Source organism: Heliangelus exortis, chromosome 4, assembly GCF_036169615.1.
Source record: "Heliangelus exortis chromosome 4, bHelExo1.hap1, whole genome shotgun sequence".
Classification (NCBI taxonomy): domain Eukaryota; kingdom Metazoa; phylum Chordata; class Aves; order Apodiformes; family Trochilidae; genus Heliangelus; species Heliangelus exortis.
This window is the reverse complement of record NC_092425.1, coordinates 43,110,385-43,128,660: the sequence shown is the minus strand read 5'-3', so window position 1 is coordinate 43,128,660 and position 18,276 is coordinate 43,110,385. Positions and strand designations below refer to the sequence as shown.

Sequence of the window (18,276 nt, the reverse complement as noted above, 5' to 3'; positions counted from 1 at the left end):
TGGCAGTTGACAGAACAGAGGTGTCTCTGGGGTTCCACCTCTGGTCATTATTCCAATGCTTCCCAAAGGCACCAGTGGCAGCCAGCCTTGGGCTGTTGTTTCACTCTTGTGACATGCAATGACCTTTTTGTAATAGAACTGAGGAAATGGAAGGAACACAAACTATTGAGATGATTGACTTGAAGTTTTTTGTGAGGTAATCAGATAACATCATAACCCTTTGGAGTAGGCAGCTTTCAAACCAGAAATTCTCACTGGCCCACTTAAGGAGCAGCCATTCCAGCAGGACATTATTGATTTGTACATTTCATTTTTCATTTCTGTGGTGAAGCTTTTGTCTTTTCTGGTTTCAGGGAGTCAAGCCAGGACAGATGATTTTCATGATGTTTGAGGGGTAAGGGAGTGCTTCAGTATGCAGCCTGCCTCCCTCCCTTGGAAACCTTTGTTCTTGCATGATTCAATGACAGCAAAGGAATCAGAGTACTGAAAAAATAATCCTCTTCCTCTCTCTGCAGTCACCCCCCTCCCCAAAAAAATTTCTCTTAGAAGGTGACTAAAGCCAAAGCACCTGTTTACAGGGTAGGAAGGAGAAGTGTCAAGCTGGGGAAGCCAAGGGGAGGTGTCCATGTGATAGGTGAGGTGCTGCTCTGGCTCATTCTGCATTGGGTCTCATCTTACAGCTTGATGGGATAGCTCAGGAGTCAAGCTGCTTCACTCCTGGCCTTGAGGGGAAGGCTTTACAGTATCTTTGTTGTCAATCAACAGCTTGTCTGGGCTGCCCTGGGTTACATTTCCATAGCACTGCTTTGGGGGAGGTTGGGCACAAAGGATAAATACAAAGCTGCAGAAAAGGAGAAGCTGCTGGTGGGAATGGCTGTCCTCTTCCCAGGAGCAGGGCTCTTGTTGGTTGGTTGTGGCTAGGGGAGAGCCAGCCACCTGCTCAGCACATTGCTTGGGCTGACCACAAACTTCTTGAAGAAATAGATATTAGAAGGGTTTGTCTGTAAATCTCCTGACCAGAGGAGGAATTGAAATGATGTGGTGTGTCTGCTCTGTGGCAGGGTGGTGGCCATTACACTGAAAACCCAACTATCCCAGAGTAACTATTTACTCCCAGAGTAACTACTCCAGAGTAAGCTAACAGGGGTGGCACTGCTTTTCATAGAAGAATTCTAAGAAGAATTCTTACAGGGGACTCCAGACCTTCTGGTATCTCCCTCTATGCCCTTTTTTCTTAGGACAAGGTTACCCTGACCTGCTGATATACTGACAATTCATTCCCTGTTCTGTCCAGTAACCACTTTATGTGTTATTTTGGTCCAATGTCACCAACCACCTTTGCTTAAGAATTCTAGTGTCCTGTCATGCTCACAGATGTCTTCTTGGGCAAGACTTAGCTACAGAAGTAATAAATGTTGGCACCAAAATGGTTATCCTAGGGCATTAGCAGCACTGCAACTTCCCATCAGTTATGCCCTTCATTGGTTATGAAGTCCTGGGAATTAAAAGTTAGTGCAATGCTGTTCCTCAGGCCTGGTTGGCTGCCCTCACAGAAAGGTTCATTTGGACAATTCCAGAAATTCAGACATGCTGTCAGCTTGCAGTGAGTGCTGCAGGAAGAACAGCCCCTCTGTGGTCAGAGTGGTTATAGCATCTCCCAGTGTGCACAACTGGGAGGAGATTTCCATGTCAGAGGGAGCTCTGGGCAGCATTTTCTGGGTTACCAAAGTCCCAGTGGGGGGTACTCTTCTGCCCAGTCAATGAAATATAAAAGGGGAAATGGAAAGTAAATCCCTGCCAAATATAATCCCTGCTTGAGACCTCTGAGTGTGGATTCCCAGAAGCCAATAATTGGTTTTTCTCTTATCAGTGGAAAAAAGTATTGATAGCTGTAAGCTGTGTGTCTGTGCCTCACCTGGTATCTATCAGCATCCATCCTCTGGCTGGCTCTGCATCTAAAGAGATTGCACAGCTCCCCACTGTCCAGAAGGGCTTCTATAGAAAAGTGTAAATCAGGCATTTTTACAGCCAGAAAATGGCTAGCAAAAAAACCCTGGACAGCACAGAGCACAGGTGTGAGGCAAGTCTGTCCTCACCCAGAGACTGTTCCCTAGGATGGAGCATGAACACACACCCTGGCCATGCAGGATGAGGAAGATATTTTCCATCTGTATTTTCTGCTGGGGGCTTCAGGTGAGCACCTCAGCCATGCAACACAAGAACCAGGGATTTCTGTGTCAGGACTGCAGGCTGTTAAAAGCATGGTCTGACTGGATCTTATTTTTAGAATGGTTTATGGTATTTATTGGGGGAGGTTTTGAGGATTTGGGGTGGTTTTAATTGCATTTTATTTGGCACACATTGTTTCAAAATTGACCACCTTAAAATAGGAACAATTTTATGGAATGCATTATATGAAATTGTCACAAGCACTGCCTCAATCCATGACTTTCTATTTTTCATCACATATTTTACAACTGTAATTTTCAAGTCTCACGTTTTTCTCTCCGGTTTCCTGTGTCCTGTGGTTAAATCTTGACTATAAATGTTAGGCTGCTTTGTTAAAAATAATAGCTCTACTATGTTTCTTCATTTAACAATCTGCTAGGTTAATAGTGGCTTTAAAACAATTAAATGTAGTTGTATGGTTTAATATTCCCAGTTTTAATGCACCATGAAGGAGAAACTGTATCCATTGTAGAGTGCTTGCATTTTAGGTTCTGTCTGGCAGCTCTTGTTGGACACCTTGGTACTGCAACCCCTCTCTGATCCTGCTGGGGCAAGCAGACAGGAAGAGTAGTATCAAACAAAGCAGGCTGTGCAGTTTGGGAAATTAAAGGACAGGAGGCATTGGATGGCAAATAAGGCCAACGTTTGAAACATGGCAGCTCAGCCAAAAAGGTTTTGTATTGCAAGACTTGAGTTGCCATAGTGCAGAGCTAGAGAGGAGTTGGTCATTTGGGTGGTAATGGTCTGCATGGTGGCAGCCACAGGGTCACCATCCTGCCCTGGTGCTTTTAACAGACAAGAGTGGATTTAACTGGATGTCAGGAACAAGTTCTGTGCCATGAGGGCAGTGGAACCGTGGCCCAGGTTGCCCAGGGAGGGGGTTGAGGCCTCATCCCTGGAGATGTTCAAGGTGAGGCTTGAGGAGGCTCTGAGCAACCTGATCTGAGTGAGGTGTCCCTGATACTGCAGGGGTCGGACTGGGTGACCTGGAGAGGTCCCTTCCAACCCAAATCATTCTGTGTTTCTGTGCTGAGAAGCTGCCCAGGAACAGGAGAGCTGCTCAGCTGCTGCCCTGCTGCCCGAGGAGAGCTGTGGTCTGAGCCTGCAGCACGGAATGGGCCTCCAGTTAGGAACATCAAACCTGGTTGTTGAATATCCAGAATTTGGGGGTTTGGGTCGTTTGGGGGTTGGTTTGTTTTCGGGGTTTTTTTTCAGTAGTTTGACTGCAGCCCTTCAACTGCAAGGCCTTTCTGCATGGCCTTTTTATTGTTGTGCTCACAGTGCCTGCTGCCAGGGGCTACAGTCCCTCAGTGCCACCTGAAATGCAAATAGTGAGGAATTTCCAAAATGAGGTGCAGGCATTCTTTCCAGCTGTGTGCTGTGCTAAGAAACTGGGTTCTGTTGCCTGAGTTTTAATGGGCACATCTCTAATTACTTGGGGGAAAAAACAAATATTTCTATTTTTCATTAAGCCAACATTTAGGAGGGTGGAAAGCTGAGCAGGCAGCCAGGTGTGTGCTGCCTTCCCAGGAACACAACCTGGGGCTGTACCTCCCTGCATGCCCCCTGGGTCTGTTCCCATGGGCCATACATCACTGAGGAGAGCCTGAGGCCCAAGGTAGCCATCAGTAAAGGAAATCAGGCTTCCACACCACAGGCAAATTTTGCCAGAGCTGGTATCTGGGAGTAAATTACTGTGAGTTGAATGGTAAAGATTAAAAGAGAGGGGATTGTCTAGGGGATGTGTTCTTCGGTTTGGGGAGGTGGCAAAGAAAGTAAATTAATCTGTAACTGCCTTATCCAGAGTGTCTTGTACTTTTCTCACAGCTCACATCATCTTTTCTTAAAGAGTGCTGTCCCACTGCTATACCAGGTACTATGAACACAGACAACCATCTGCACCATGCTCAGAAAGTGGTTTTAGTTTTTTAAAACTGGTGTTCAAAGTGGAGGTCTCTGCCATCTTAAACAGCCTGCTTGTTGTACCCCTGGCTAATGTTTTTTGCAAAGAACAGAAGGAATGCTTTCCAAACTGGCCACTATTAAGGAAGGTCATCAGATGCAGTCTGACAAAGAACATGGTAGATCAGAAACTTAGGAACTACAAATGGTTCCTAAACATCAGGAAATGTCAGTGCAAAACTGAATATTAAACCGTGTGTGCATATGTGCTTGGTCAAGACTCTGATTTGTCTGGACTACAGATATTATTCCTAGATGTTAGATTTAGTTTACTAGGGGCTTGTCTCAAAAAAATGTAATATTTGGATGCTTGTGTTAAATAGTATTGCAAAAACACCCAACCAGCTTATTCGTCTCGGTTCCATGGAGAAAATGTTCTTTTAAGTGGCTCTGTTTGAATTTTTGTCCAAATTAAAACTTACTTTGGACTTGCTTTGTGTTGCAGGTGCTTCATCTGTGAGAGAATGTGAGATTTCATAGAGAGCACTTTCCAGAGCCTCTATAATCAGGTAATGCCACATTTTACTCTCAGCATTGAGGGCTTACTCTCAGAAGTCTTTTTCTTGCCATGTCAGTACTGCTGCAGTGTTCAGGCCCGGGGATCTGGCCCAGTGCAAAACCTTTCAGACTTCAGTACCTCTTTGCTTCAGGGCCTAACCTCAGGTTCATCAAATATTTGTAGCTGTCAGCCTGGTGCATCAACAGAAGCTGCACAGATGCAGAAAGCCTAGCTGATGGAGTGTTAGCAAGAATTATTTTAGAATTGCAAATAAGTAGCAGATTTTGAGCAAATTCATATATATATATATGCATATGTAAATACATAGATTCATATGTATCAGACTTGAAATACACACAAGAAAATCGATGAGTTCTTTGATAATAGGATGTCTGAAGTTGGCTCTTGGAGATGAGAAATGTCTTTAATGGAACTTTCAAATACTGCCTTGATGTGCCTCTGGTACAGATGTGGTACTTTTTTCCTTTTTTGAATAGCTAGTGAAGCATCTAGTTGTAACTGCTTCTTTTTGCTCTCTTACCATTCTGTCAAAGCTTTGGGTCTTGGCTGCAAAAGACCACAAAGCAGAATATCTGCCCTGGCCTCTGGGCTTGTCTTCTGTGCATCTTTGTTTCTCTGACGTGTAGAAACTTTCTTAGCTAGTTTGGAAACGTGGAATAACTTTATCCTATGTATTCCCCACAACGGGCAGCCTGACCCATGTACATGTGTAGAATTGTGGGCTGAAATAAAAAATAGTGTGGTTTGGAAATCAGCTGGGCAAAATAGAAGAAAACAACATCAAATAATGAATTGCACCTACTATTAGCCTGCAGGAAGCACCAGAGGTTGTGCCAGTCCATCATTTCACCACAGAAAATGGATGGTTTGCAAAGCTATGAGGTGTGTTGTGTTAAGGAAAAACCCACAAGGAAATCAACATTGTTGTTCTCGGGATTTGAATAATGAGCATTAACAAATAAAGTTGGTAGTCCCATCGTGGACATCAGTGAGGGAAACAAAACATGGAATGGCTGCCTGAGAAGGGAATGGTACCCACTTTGAGCCCTGAATGATGGAAAGTCCTGCAGGAGAAGGCACAAGTGATGCCAGTCAGTGTCTTAATTACAGCTCAGACAGAAGCAAGGCTGGTGTCCTGACCTTGGCAATTCTGAATTGACAACTGTGACCCTGTGGCTTTGCAAACTGACTGCCCTTAACTTACTTCTTGATGTATAATTATGCAACCAGCAATTTACAGGACCTTGGCCTTTCTGATTCTGGACTTTCTGTACATTTTACATAGAGAAATTATCTTGCTCATGTAATCACAGATGCATAATCAGGCATTCAGAAAAATGCCTTTTAGTTTTTTGCTTTGTGACAGAACAATAATGTGGTTCAGGACCTGAGTTCCCTGAAACAGCAGGGTTGGTATGGTTTAAATATTCAAGATATATCTCCTTAAAATCAAGGCTGAAGGTCTCTCTGGAAACTCGGGTTTAGTAGCACCAGTATTTTCTTTTTAATGTAGAGATGGTGGTTTCTGGCAGACAGTTCAACTTAAAAGATTATTATAATTAGGCTTTCACACATTTATTCTGGAAACCTTTGAGGAGAGATTATCTACTCATTTGTACTTGATGGAGGCTGACAGAAACTTAGCTGGGTCATGACAAGAGTGGTAGCACAGAAGGTACAACAGAAAAGTATGATTTGAAAGTGGGATCCAGATGTTCCCCTAGTAATCATCTGTCATAACTCTAGAAAATCCTCACCCTGACAAAATTCAGTCCTTACTTTAAAGACTGAAGTGCAGGGATGGGGAGAGTTTTATCTCTGGCTCCTGAAGAGTGTTTGAAAAGTGTTTTGTTTCCCCCTTGGGGATACCCCAGTGGTGTCCATTACCGACTTGTTACTGTGTGGCCTCAACTGCACAGCATCTTCCAGGCAAGAAGGGGCACCAAGAATGTGCAGAGGGCATTCCTGAAGATTTTTGTCTGTGGAGGAGTGGATCCACTGTGTGAGTGGATTTTGGTTTCTGTCCAAGGTGTGTGGCAGTGCCTGCTGTGCCAGGGAGATGTGTTGTGTGCTGAGCTCCTAATCCAGTGGAGGTCTCGGGGGCTCCATAGGTTGGGTTGATAGGACATATTGGAAACTCAGGGACGTTCCTCACAGGCTAGGAAGCCAGGGGAGGTTTAGATTGGATATTAGGAAAGGGTTAGGAAACCCTTCTTGGAAAGGGTTGTCAGGCTCTGGCCCATGCCGCCCAGGGCAGGGGTGGAGTCCCCATCCCCGGAGGGGTTTCAGAGCTGTGCAGATGAGGGACATGGGATAGCGGTGGAGATGAGAGTGCTGAGCTAACAGTTGGACTTGACGATCCTGAAGGTCTTTTCCAACCAAAGGAGCTCTGTGACGGATGGCTGGGAAAGTTTTTTCTCCACAGACATCCCGTGGGTTGCCGGGCCAGCCGGTGAAACGGTGGCTCCGGGGGAGCGGGGCGGGAGACGGTGAAGTTCCCAGGTTTGTAGCCGGGCCGGGAGTGGCTCGGAGGGGCTGTGCCGGGCCGGGCCGAAGGCGGAGCCGTGCCGGGGGCCGCCGCGGGTTTATTAGCGGCGCAGGTCGGGATGCGCGGCGCAGGCAGAGCGCAGGCAGCGCGCAGGCAGCACAGGAGGCGGTGCGGTGACTGCCGCCCCCAGCCCGCCCGGCCCCGGGGCGCCGGCGCTGCCAGGCACGGCCCCGGCGGAGGAGGAGGAGGAGGAGGGGGAGGAGGAGGAGGAAGAAGAAGAAGGGGAAGAAGGGGGGGGGGGGAGGGAAAGGGGAGAGCGGGCGAAGGGCGGCCGGAGCGCGGGCGGGCGGGCGGTGCGGTGTGGCGGGTCGGCGGTGGCCGCTCGGGATGGTGCCCCTGCCCCTCTGGGTAGTGGCAGCCGCGCTCCTGGGGCTCCGCGCTGCAGCCGTCCGGCAGGTGAGTGCGGGGGGCTCCGCCGCTCCCTCCCTTCCCTTCTCCTCCCTTTCCCTCCCTCTGCCCGCAGCCCCCCCGCGGCCGGGGGGCTCTGACAGACCGGGGAGTGCTGGGGAGCGCTTCCCGCCGCTTCCTCCCCGTCCCCAACCCGGTTTTTCCCCGTCCCCAGCCCGGTCTTTCCCGTCCTGCCCTCCCCAGCCCGGGCTGGCCGCAGCCTGTGGCCGGGCGCCGAGCATCCCCGGGGCTGGGCCCGATCCTGCGGCAGCACCCCGGGAGTTTTCCCTCCCTCCCGAAGCCCCGGGACCCCGGCACCAAACCACAGCCTCTGGGGGGTCTGGGTGACTCTGTGCAGGGTGACGAAGGAGAACTGTCGGCACTCGTACCATATTACAGCCCCAGTTTGCCCCAGCTCACCCCTTCCATCGCCTTTCTGTGGCCTCTGAGCTTGCTTTTTTGGCACTATCTATAGAATAGTTCGTTCAGAACCAGGATTTCTTAGCGACTGTATTTCTGTTGCACTTCGAGTGGACTCTGTTAGCGTGTTGTTGGGAGCAGCTGCTTCTGCGGTTAGGGGAAAATATGAAGCCCAAAGCAGAAATGTAACAAATGGTGCAATCCAGCCCAAGTCATTTTTTCAGCCTTGTTAGAAGCACTCTGCTGTCACAAGTTGCATAGTAATTACACTAACAACTTTGTGCATGTGTTTGTTTTCCACAGGCTGGTAAAGAACAACAGGTCCAAATAGGTGAGTCTCTTTCACTATTATTGCTGCTATCAAAATGGGAATAAAAGGAGCCCAGCAAGCTAGCTGATTTTTCTGTACAAGCCATCTCTATGCAGGGAAGCATTCCCTTGTGTCCCCCCTCACCATTACCACCCGTGAGCGTTTGTAGTTTCCCAGTGATGTGGCATGACTTGAATTTGCATGCCCTCTCATTCTGTGTCTTTGCATCCCACACGTCTGTGCTTCCCTCCTTAAAAATCAAGCAACAAAAGGTAAAAACTACAGTGTGCTTCAGCTGGCTCTCTGAATATCACAGCAAATCAGCCCTGGGGTCAGGCACACAATCTTTATTTCCACATTTCTGAATTGTGGGATAATGCCTGCTCCATTTGGCTGGGGCAAACCAGGGCTTTCTACCCCTTTTCTTCTGTGTTGGAAGTGTTCAACCTTTTGTTTTAGCTGGAAAAAAATGTGTCTAATGCTGAAGTGTCTTTGTACTGTGGTGATGGTGGCACAGCGTGCTTGCTGCGTGCCTCACGGTGGCCAGGCAGGGTTGGGATGTAACTAATGCTTCACTGATGAGAGGAAGAGCAGTGCAGCAGGGTAGGGGCTGATGGGGCAGGGGACAGAAGGGAAAGGTGCTTGTCAGTGCCTGTGGGGTTCTCACATGGAAACTTCATGCTCTCTGATTCTCCTCTGAAGACAGGAAGCTTCATATAATCAAGAGCATGCGCATGCAATTTGGTTTCAGATGATCTGTGTTTGGTTAAACTAAGGGATAATTTAGTGCTCCATGGGATGGCTGAGGTGGTGGGAGGCAGCAGGAGCTGGCAGTCTCTCTCCATCCTCCACACTCCCTGGCCTCCCTGCTTGGGAAAGGAGCCTTTTAACAATTTGTTGCTGAGCTCCAGTGCACACTGGAGCGTGCTCTGGAGCTTTGCAACAAGAGGAGCAGCAGTGGTGGGAATGGACCTCGGGCAATTCTATTTCCAGTTGCTGTTAAACCTCCAGTTCTGGGTTTTTTTAGTTCAGATTCTGGTCTGAGGTTTTGTTCAGAAAAAAGTTTCAAGCCTGAAAGTCTGAAACTTTTAGGGGGTTTTGTCTGGTTCTGGCACTGAGTTCTTCTGGGCTTAGGTTGATTTCCTCTGTGGTCAGTGAATAATGGGAATCAAGACAGTTAGGTACATTTAAATCTAACTGGCAAATGGACTCTTTTCCATGTATTTACATTTCAGAAACCATCAGCTATACAGGAATGCATCTTTTAAATTATATACTACAGCAGGCAAAATTCCTTAACCTGGAAAAAACTCTTTTCTTTTAACTTCTTTGTTTCTTGGTCCCAGTGTTGAATATTCCAGTCGGGAATGTTTGAGGTGCACAGGAACCACAAGATAGAGATGGTATTGCCTGGCAGAGGGTGGAGGTGCAGCCCACCACTGCCCCCAGCACCAGGTCTGTGTGCTCTGGGTGGCACTGGTGGTGGGTACCTCACCCTGCTCTGCCTGGGAAGGGGCAGGTGGGAGATGGAGAGGATCATGGCTGATGGATCTGCCCACTTGGAGATCCACAAGTCCTTGGGCTCTAAGGTCCTGATGTGCTCCCAGGCAGTGCCAGACCCCTTGGGATGGGATGTGGTGGTGGTGGTGCCCAATGCCTGTCACCTGCTGGCCATCAGTGTCCCCTCAGCACAAGCAGGTGGCATTTTGGTGGGTTTTGGTTCAGGCTAGCAGGGCTGAGAGGCTGATGGCTTACCAGGACCAGACTGAGTGGCTCTGTCTTGCAGGGCCCCACGATGGTGTGTTGAGGGTAAATGGGTGTTTTCAAAGCACAAGTAGCCAGTTCCCACCTACAGGCATTGCTGTTTGACCTGCTCTTTGTGGTTTAACCTGTAATATTTCAAGTACTGATGGATCCTGTAAATTCTGACTCCAGCAATACAGCTGGCTCAGTGGGAAGTTTGCTGAGGACAGTGCAGCCTGTGTTAGGGTGGCCTGCAGATGGGCTGTCCTACTTCTAAGTCCCTGTGAGGTGTCACTTTGCATCTTTGTGTATTTTGCTTTGGCCCAGGGCTGGCTGCTGTTGGCAGCTCATCTTTTCTTGTAGCCTGGAAAGTCACTTAAGACAAATTTAAGAATATAAGATTTTCAGGTTTTTTAACATCAGTATGGAATGGATTCTGGAGATAGGAGGTTCCCTGTGCAGCCTCATTCTCTTCAGGTGCAAAGTTGGGTGGGAATTCTCCAGAAATCCATCCCCCTTTTCCATCTTGTCTCTCTCTCTGGGCATTTCTGCCACCTAAAGGCAGCCAGATACATGAGGGAATGGTAGTTCTGAAGCCATCCAGATTGTTGCAAGAAAGGGACCAAAACTGCTGCTTCATTTCTGGAAACCACCAACAGAGGGTGAGGACAGAACACAGTGGGGACAAAACCCCTGCCTGGCTCCTCTCTTTGGCATTGCACCCTCTCACCTTGCTGAGTGACTGGAGCAGCTCTGTGTTCAGGTTATCTGTGGGATGGGAGGGTAATCTCCCAGCAGATGGGAACCCCTGACAGTCTTTTGATTGAAATGCTGTCCTCTCAATTCCTGCAGCAGCAGGTAATTAATTTTTTCCTCCAGTCCTTGCACTGCAAAGCTGGGTGTCTGCCCTCCAGCAGGCTGGTTGCATCAGGGCTTGTGAATTCCAGTCAGAAGATGCAGAGTGATGCTCTGGAGGTGTTAGGTGAGATCCAGCTCTTTTTCCTTGGCTGGAAAAAGGACAATCCTGTTACCAAAAGCTATTTATGTGCATGTGAGAAAAAAAAAAAATCAATACTGAATACTAGATAAGGTTTAAATACTCATTAAAAGAAGAAGAAAAAGTAGTGTCTTCAGGGTTGGGTAGCTTGGTTTGGACATAGCAATAATTGATCTGGATTCTCAGAAATTCCTGCTTTTCCACTACTTGCACTGACTCCAGTTCAGACTGTAATTTTGAAATCTTCTGAAGCAAATGTTTATGCCATTGGAATCCCACTGTGGGCAGCTACATGAACAATTTTTGATCAATATAGAATCATAGAATTGGCTGGGTTGGAAGGGACCTCAGAGATCATCAAGTCCAACCCTTGATCCACTCCCGCTGCAAAAATCACCAAATCACCAAATCACCAAAAACATAACACTCTTCCAAGTGCAGATGAAATAAAGATAAAAATTAAAATTAAAAAAAAGCTTAGGGCTTTTGCACCCCCACTGTCCCCAGTTGTTTTACAATGCAAAGACAATGACTCTGAGCCCCTGGTGTTACTTCTCCAGTTTCATCTCTATTTGAGGGGAAAAAAGTCTGGACAGCCCTCTTCAGAGGCATCCTCTAGCTAATTATGTTTTGGCACACAATGAAAGAATGTGATGTTCTTTCTTAAGTGCTTCCTTTCAACCTAAACATTGTGCAACTGGAGCAGCAGTTTAAAGCCAGATGAAAAAAATGAAGACAATTTGAAGTTAAGTGCTTTTTCTCTTGCTCTGTCTTTCTTCTCTGAGCAGGACTGGAAGCTTTGAATAGGCAGAACGAGGGCAACTCTGAAATTTCAGCATAGGAAAGGGAACACCCTGGGCTGGAATAGCATTTCCCAGAGCACCCGGTCGATGGAAAAAGGGTAATAGAAGTCAGTGGAGGAGTTTAGATGTCTTCAGTCATGTCACATTTAATTTTAATTGCCTTTGAGCAAAAGGCATTTCCTCTTCTAGCTCAGCATTTGGAGATGCTGGAAAAGGCTTTTGCTGACTCAAAAACTTGACGGTTCTTATTTTCCACCCTTTGTTCCTACCTTCTTGTGGCTAGCTGGCTGCACTCCTTATTAGCAAAGTAACTTTTTTTTTTTTTTTTTTTTCCCCCCCCACCAGTAGAAATCTGGGCATTCTGCTGCAAGATGTGCAAAGCCAGTTCTCAGTCGTGTGGTGAACACAGAATTTGATCCCCAGACTGTGGTCTCTGGCACTGAACATCCCACTTAAAAAAAAAAAAAAAAAAAAAAAAAAAAGGAGAAAAAAAAAAAAAAGCCAGGAAGAGTCTCAGTGAGGTAGGAGGAGGAATGTCAGTCTGTGCATGTAATCTCATCCCTGAAGCACAGGGAGTATGTGGATCTAGATTTTTACTTTGACCCAGTTAGGATACACAGCCCAGCAGCTCTGTCTCCTGTTCTTGGCCTGGTGTCTAATTAATAAAAATGAGTTTAGAGTTTTAATTTGGTCCCTTCTCTGAGGAGAGACATTAGCAACCCTGATGCAGAATTCCCAGTGTTTTAGGTGGGAATTATCCTAAGGATAATGTCCTAATTAGGATACCAGTTTTAGAACCTGCCTTTGTGGCAAACCAGGTTGAGTTGGCTGCTGCTGCAAACACCCTGTGACTGCTGGTGGTGAGACAGGGAATGCATCTGCAGGACACCAGACCTGAAAAGCATGGGGAGCTTCTCCCTTCCCTGGGACACAGGATTTGTGTGCGATGAAAAGATTTTTACTGTGCAAGAATTTAAAGGGCTGTGTGTGTCCTGCTGGTACCATACATTGTTTCTCTTTCAAACCAGTAACTGGCAGAAAAGAAAGTAGGAGAAAAAAAAAAAATTACCTGAAGCCATTAGGAACGTTTAACATTTTCCTACTTGAGTTATTTGAATCCATGGACCTCTTGAAATAAGCAGCCACTGGTACCAGGGAAGAGGAGTGAGCTACTGAGCTTTTTCTCTATTAATTCTCAGTTTGAGTGTGATACAGCAGTGGGAGTAGGTAAAATGTAGCTCATACAATTAAGTATATTTATTTAAGGAATTCTCAGTGGCACTTAACTGGGAACATCTGAGCTAGCCAGTCACTGAGCTTTTTTTTAGATGAAAAAGTGTCAGTAATATCACTCTAATATTGCTTTAGCCAGTTTTCTCAGGAAAAGCAGAGCTAGGGAATAATTATTTGTGTGCTAAGTGTCTTTTTAACTCTCCCACAGTCTAATTCACAGGTAATAAGACTGAGGCTTTGGTCCAGTTCTTAGCAGCAGTTTGGCCCACGGCTTGACTTGGCCTGGGAAGTTCTTTCCTTCTCCTTTTACAGGATGACAGTTGGACATGGAATATCCTGATTAACTTCCAGAGGACAAAGGCCTTGCAGAAGAGATAAACTGCTTTGATGGGCTTGATTTACAGTGGCGTGAAATTACCTGAGGGCCAGGGGAAGCACGGGCTGTGTCCTGGTGCAGGGCTGCAGATGTGATAAAGGGGGGAGGAGGAGACCATTCTGAATGAAAGAGGAGGCTCCCTGCCTTTTCTCACCAGTGCCTGTGAGTAGCAGGGAGGAGAAGAACTATTCTCTTAGGCTCCTGGTGCTATTTTCAGGGTACAGGTAAGGGGCTACACAGAAAGAGACTTTTTTGGGAGTGAGGGAATAAATTCAGAACCCAGTTGGAAGGTAATGTTGCTGCTAATCAGCAGTTCTGCTGAGGGTGTATGAAGGGGGTGGGTGGCATTTCTTAGATAGGAATTGGAAGGGGTTTCAAACTCGAAGAGAGGAGATTTAGGTTAGACAATAGGAAAAAATTTTCATGTGAGGGTGCTGAGTCCCTGGCCCAGGTTGCCCAAGGAAGCTGTGGCTGCCCCATCCCTGGCAGTGTCCAAGCCCAGGTTGGATGGGGCTTGGAGCAACCTGGGCTGGTGGGAGGTGTCCCTGCCCATGCAGGGGGTTGGCACTGGGTGAGCTTTGAGGTCCCTTCCAACCCAAACCAGTCTGTGATTCACTTCTGTTGCAGTTAAGCAAACCAAAGCCCTGGGAAGCTCCCCAGTTCAGCATAAATGAATGTTTCAGGTTTTTCTCCAAGTTTTATGAAAACAGATTTGTTAAAAACCTGCTTCTTGAAAATGTTGGCACATGAAGGGTATTTTCCTTGCACTTAGTGTGTATTCCAGCATTAGTGGTGTGTGTTTGCTTGAGGTACATCACTGAGCTCCTTGTGTCTGTCCCCCTGGGTGTGATCCATGTGCTTTCCCTGAGGTGGCAGTGGCCTTCATCTCACATGGTCCCTGTGTTGTCCTACCTTGCTTAACATGATAACGTGTCAAGCACTTCTCTTGTCCCTTCCTATGTGTCCTCTCAGTGTCTGTGTAAAAAGAGGCATTTTTATAACAACAAGTGGAAGTGTTGAGTATTCAAGACCTTGCTGTGGGGTACCCGAGTGAAGATTTATGAGCCTGAGTATTGCAGCTGAAGGTTGCTGTGCCACAGTGTGCCTGCACGAGGCTGGTGTGTCTGTACCCCGACCAGCTCTCCATTTAGTGCACACTGGTGTGTGAGTGCCAGGGGCTGTCTCAGGGCTCAGGGTCTGCAGCTGGACGTGCCCTTTGCCGCTTCTGCAGCTGCACATCTGCTCTGCAGCCTCCTTCCATCCTCTGCTTCTAACTGGAGTTTGGGTTTGGGGCATTTCTCTTGGCAGAATTCCGCAAAAGCAGACCCAGGCCCTACGGGTTAGTGATTCCCATCAGCACCAATGCAGATGGAAGCTACGTCTCCAACATCCTCTCTGCCAGTCACCAGAGGAGATGGACACGGGAGGTGTCCCAGAGCCCCAGGCAGCTCTATTTTAATGTCACCGCCTTCGGGAGGGAGTTCCATCTCAGGCTGAAACCCAACGCTCGTCTGGTGGCTCCCAGGGCTGTCGTGGAGTGGTACGAAGACTCTGTGCAAACTGGGAGTGGTGGTGGTAACACGAGTAGGACTGCATCCCCTACAGAGAGGTTATGGAAGAGGGAGCCCCTGTGGACCAACTGTGCCTACGTGGGAGACATCACAGACATCCCCGGAGCTTCCGTGGCTATTAGCAACTGTGATGGGCTGGTAAGGCTTATTTGATGGCATTCATGTCTGGTATTTTACTGCTTTGTACACAGCTTTTGATGCTTTTAACTCCACCTCACTAATGGTATCATTTAAACAACTCCACTTCTTGCATCCTGTAGAAAGTGCATCAGTAGGTGTCCATGTGTGCAGTCCTACTGCTTTGTTCTGGGATCAGTTCTCTGGGTTTGGTGAGCAAAGTCTATAGTGTCACTGGTGTGAGAGAGAGCAGTCAAACCTACATTTTGCTGCTTTTCTTTTTTGCTTTAATGAGGTGTTATAAAATGGGAAAACTAATAGTGAAGTCATTTTAAGACTTACAAGACAACCTTTTGGTGAGTGAATGTAGAATTTGGTGTCCAAATCATCACTGAGTACTTGTCAGGCTGCCCTGCAGTCCAAGAATAGTAACAGATTTAAGTTTTAAAGGGTTTATTTATAAAATAAGCATGCCTTGTGTTTTCTCACATGCAGTTTTGCTTTGTCAGAAGGTATCATATGAGAACTGAGCTGTTCCCACCTGCAAATGGTTTGTTCTCCAAGCTGGCCTAGTGGCTGCATGAGTTGAGAAGGCTTGGTATTTGTGTGGCTTCAGCAGATGCAGTCTCTGGCTTGAGACATAGACCCCATATTGAGAGGCTGGGCATATATTGAGCACACATACCATTCCTTAATTCAATCATGTGGTAGAGAGAGCTAACAATACTTACCTTGTGCTCTTGAAGTAGCAGAGCAGTGGTGGAACAAGACTGCAGCATCCAGAAGATTAATGTCGTGGTTACTCTGCTGGTTACTCAGGAGAGGAGTCATGAGCAAGTCTGCAACAAGGATCCCTTCTTGGAAATAGGCTTCCCTCTTCCCATTCCATGCCATGTTTAAGGTTTGATGTTGTGTTGCCATGAGTGCTGGCTGGCAGAGCTCCCCACCTCCTCAGTACCCCCAGTCACTTGTGAGCCATGGCTTAAAAGTCTCAGACTCCTGATTCTGACCTCCAACCAAGGTTCCTTGACTTTCCATACCTAAAGAAAGGAAATACTGGTGGTGGGTACATCTGGGTGTGTTTTGCTGGTGTTTTTTTAGGAGCTCCTGTTGGCAGTGTTTACAGAGGCTGTGCAGACCTCTGTCTGCAGAGATACAGCTTTCAGCTGTAGTTCTGGCAATGAATGAGACCCTCAGCTGGAGAACTGTGTTTTAGCAGTAATCCTGAATGAAGCTCTTGTGTTAAGTGAGACAGCACCTTAAGACAATTAATTGGATTAAATGGAATTAGACTAAGGAGTACAGCAGCTTTGGCAGAGTTTGCCATGTGGCTGACAAGCTGCTCGTGCTGTTTTCAGTTAGCTGAAATGGAGCAGTTGCTGTCTTCACAAACCTTTACATGGAAAGAAGACATCAGAGGTCTTGCCTAAAGAGCAGGAGGCACGTGGGTTATGTGGCTTATTGCCTCTCTTCTCCCACAGCACCTACAAGAAACCCTTCATGTGCTTTCCATGGTTTTAGGGACTGGGCTGGGAGAACATGTGCTTTTTGTTTGAGGAGGAGGGTGGGTAAGTGCTCCTGAGTCATTGTTGTCTTGAGGGGCTTCTTCAGCCAATGTCAGAGCTCAGGCTGGCACAGAGCTGTCATGACTCTGTTCCTTGCCTGTGTTGGTTTCACTGCCCTGGTGCCAGGACCTGACCTTAGCTGCATCTGATTGTGCTGGTGGGGAGCTGCTCTGGTGGCTTTACTGCTCTCTGCTTTGGGCAGTGAGTGTGAGAACAGCTCACCTGTTGGAAACCATCTTTTGGAGCACTTTTCCTTGTTTACTTTACCAGCTGTTGTTAACAGTCTTTTAGAGCTTGAAGCAAGTGAGGGTGAAATAAATAATCCTGCAGACTGATAGCATTTCAGATATAGTTTTTATCCCCTCCCACCAGCTCCAAGGTTAGCAGAAGGAACCTGAAGTTACCATTGCTGACTTCTCTGTTCTCTACTGTGTGTCTCTCAACCAAGCTAGAATATTTGATCCTCAGTGTATCCTAAAGATGTGAAGGGTGAGATAGTACAGCTCAACAGAAACTGGAACAAGAGTGAGAAATTCCAGGGGCATGTGTCTGTTGGGAAGATTTATTTTTGACTTCAAAGGAATGTAGATGCTCTGCAGCATAGCCAGCTAGGTTCTTACCTTTTGGGAGAAAGAGAAGGGCATCACTGTGGTGGCAGTTCACTCAATGTGTAGCTTGTAAGAGAAGTTTGATATCATAAGTAACAGAAAAAGAATACTTGGCTTGCCACAAGTTAGAGAAAGACCTGGCAAATTTTGTTTTGGGCGATTTAAGGAGATTTTTAACCACAGCTCCTCAGACACCTGCTGGTGGTGGGGCAGAGCTGTGTGTTGTGCTGTCCTGTGCTGCACAGACATTGCTGATCTCCAGCCTGCTAATGTGTGCTGTCAGACTAGATGCATGCTTCTAGGGAATGTAAGGGTGCTAGATTTTGATTGCTTGATAGTAAATATGTAGAATAATTGGCATCTGCAGTAGTAAAGCAAGGTTTTACCCATGGTCTCTTTCTAAATCTAAGCCTATGTTTAAAACCCAAAATATTTGAATACTTTTGTTTTGAAATAGTTTACATATCAGCTTTTGCAGTAAAAGTATTCTGCATGCCATCAGTTTACAAATTCCTATCTTCACATCTGCTTAATATCCCTTGAAAGGAACTCTGTTGATTTAAAAAAAATCACATGCATGTACTTGTACTTACCATAGCAAAAGAACACTTCAGTAGTCATGTAGAAGCTGCCCATTGTTTTTATGACTGTGTTTCAAAAGGCTGATGCTTCCAGGGGTTTCTGCTGTATATTGCTGTTGTTCTTAGGGTCCAAACAGCTGCATTTATTGTCACAATATTTACAGCATCCATCACATACTTGCCAGAGTTGCAGCAGAACTTTTAACTGAGTTCAAGTCCTATATAACCATCTTTCCAGAGCTCAGATGGCTTGTGGCCTTGGCACCTGTGAGGAGGATGGGGTAGTTTGTTGTGCTTGTTGGTGGT

The 18,276-nt window shown here is 46.7% G+C and overlaps 1 protein-coding gene across 4 annotated transcripts in view; it reads left to right on the top strand.

Moving 5' to 3' along the window:
- Positions 1–18,276, top strand: part of ADAMTS3 (ADAM metallopeptidase with thrombospondin type 1 motif 3) — a 149,493-nt gene that overhangs the window by 54,968 nt on the left and 76,249 nt on the right. The window contains exons 5-7 of one of the 4 annotated variants that reach the window (XM_071744174.1): positions 4,637–4,700; positions 8,370–8,397; positions 14,837–15,237. Coding sequence is in view for 3 of the 4 variants with exons in the window: in XM_071744172.1 (XP_071600273.1) it covers positions 7,587–7,655; positions 8,370–8,397; positions 14,837–15,237 (498 nt within the window). In the remaining variant the exon portion in view is untranslated. Of the gene's footprint in view, positions 1–4,636; positions 4,701–7,518; positions 7,656–8,369; positions 8,398–14,836; positions 15,238–18,276 lie in introns of those variants that run through there. The other 3 variants (XM_071744172.1, XM_071744171.1, XM_071744173.1) reach the window with 3 other exon arrangements.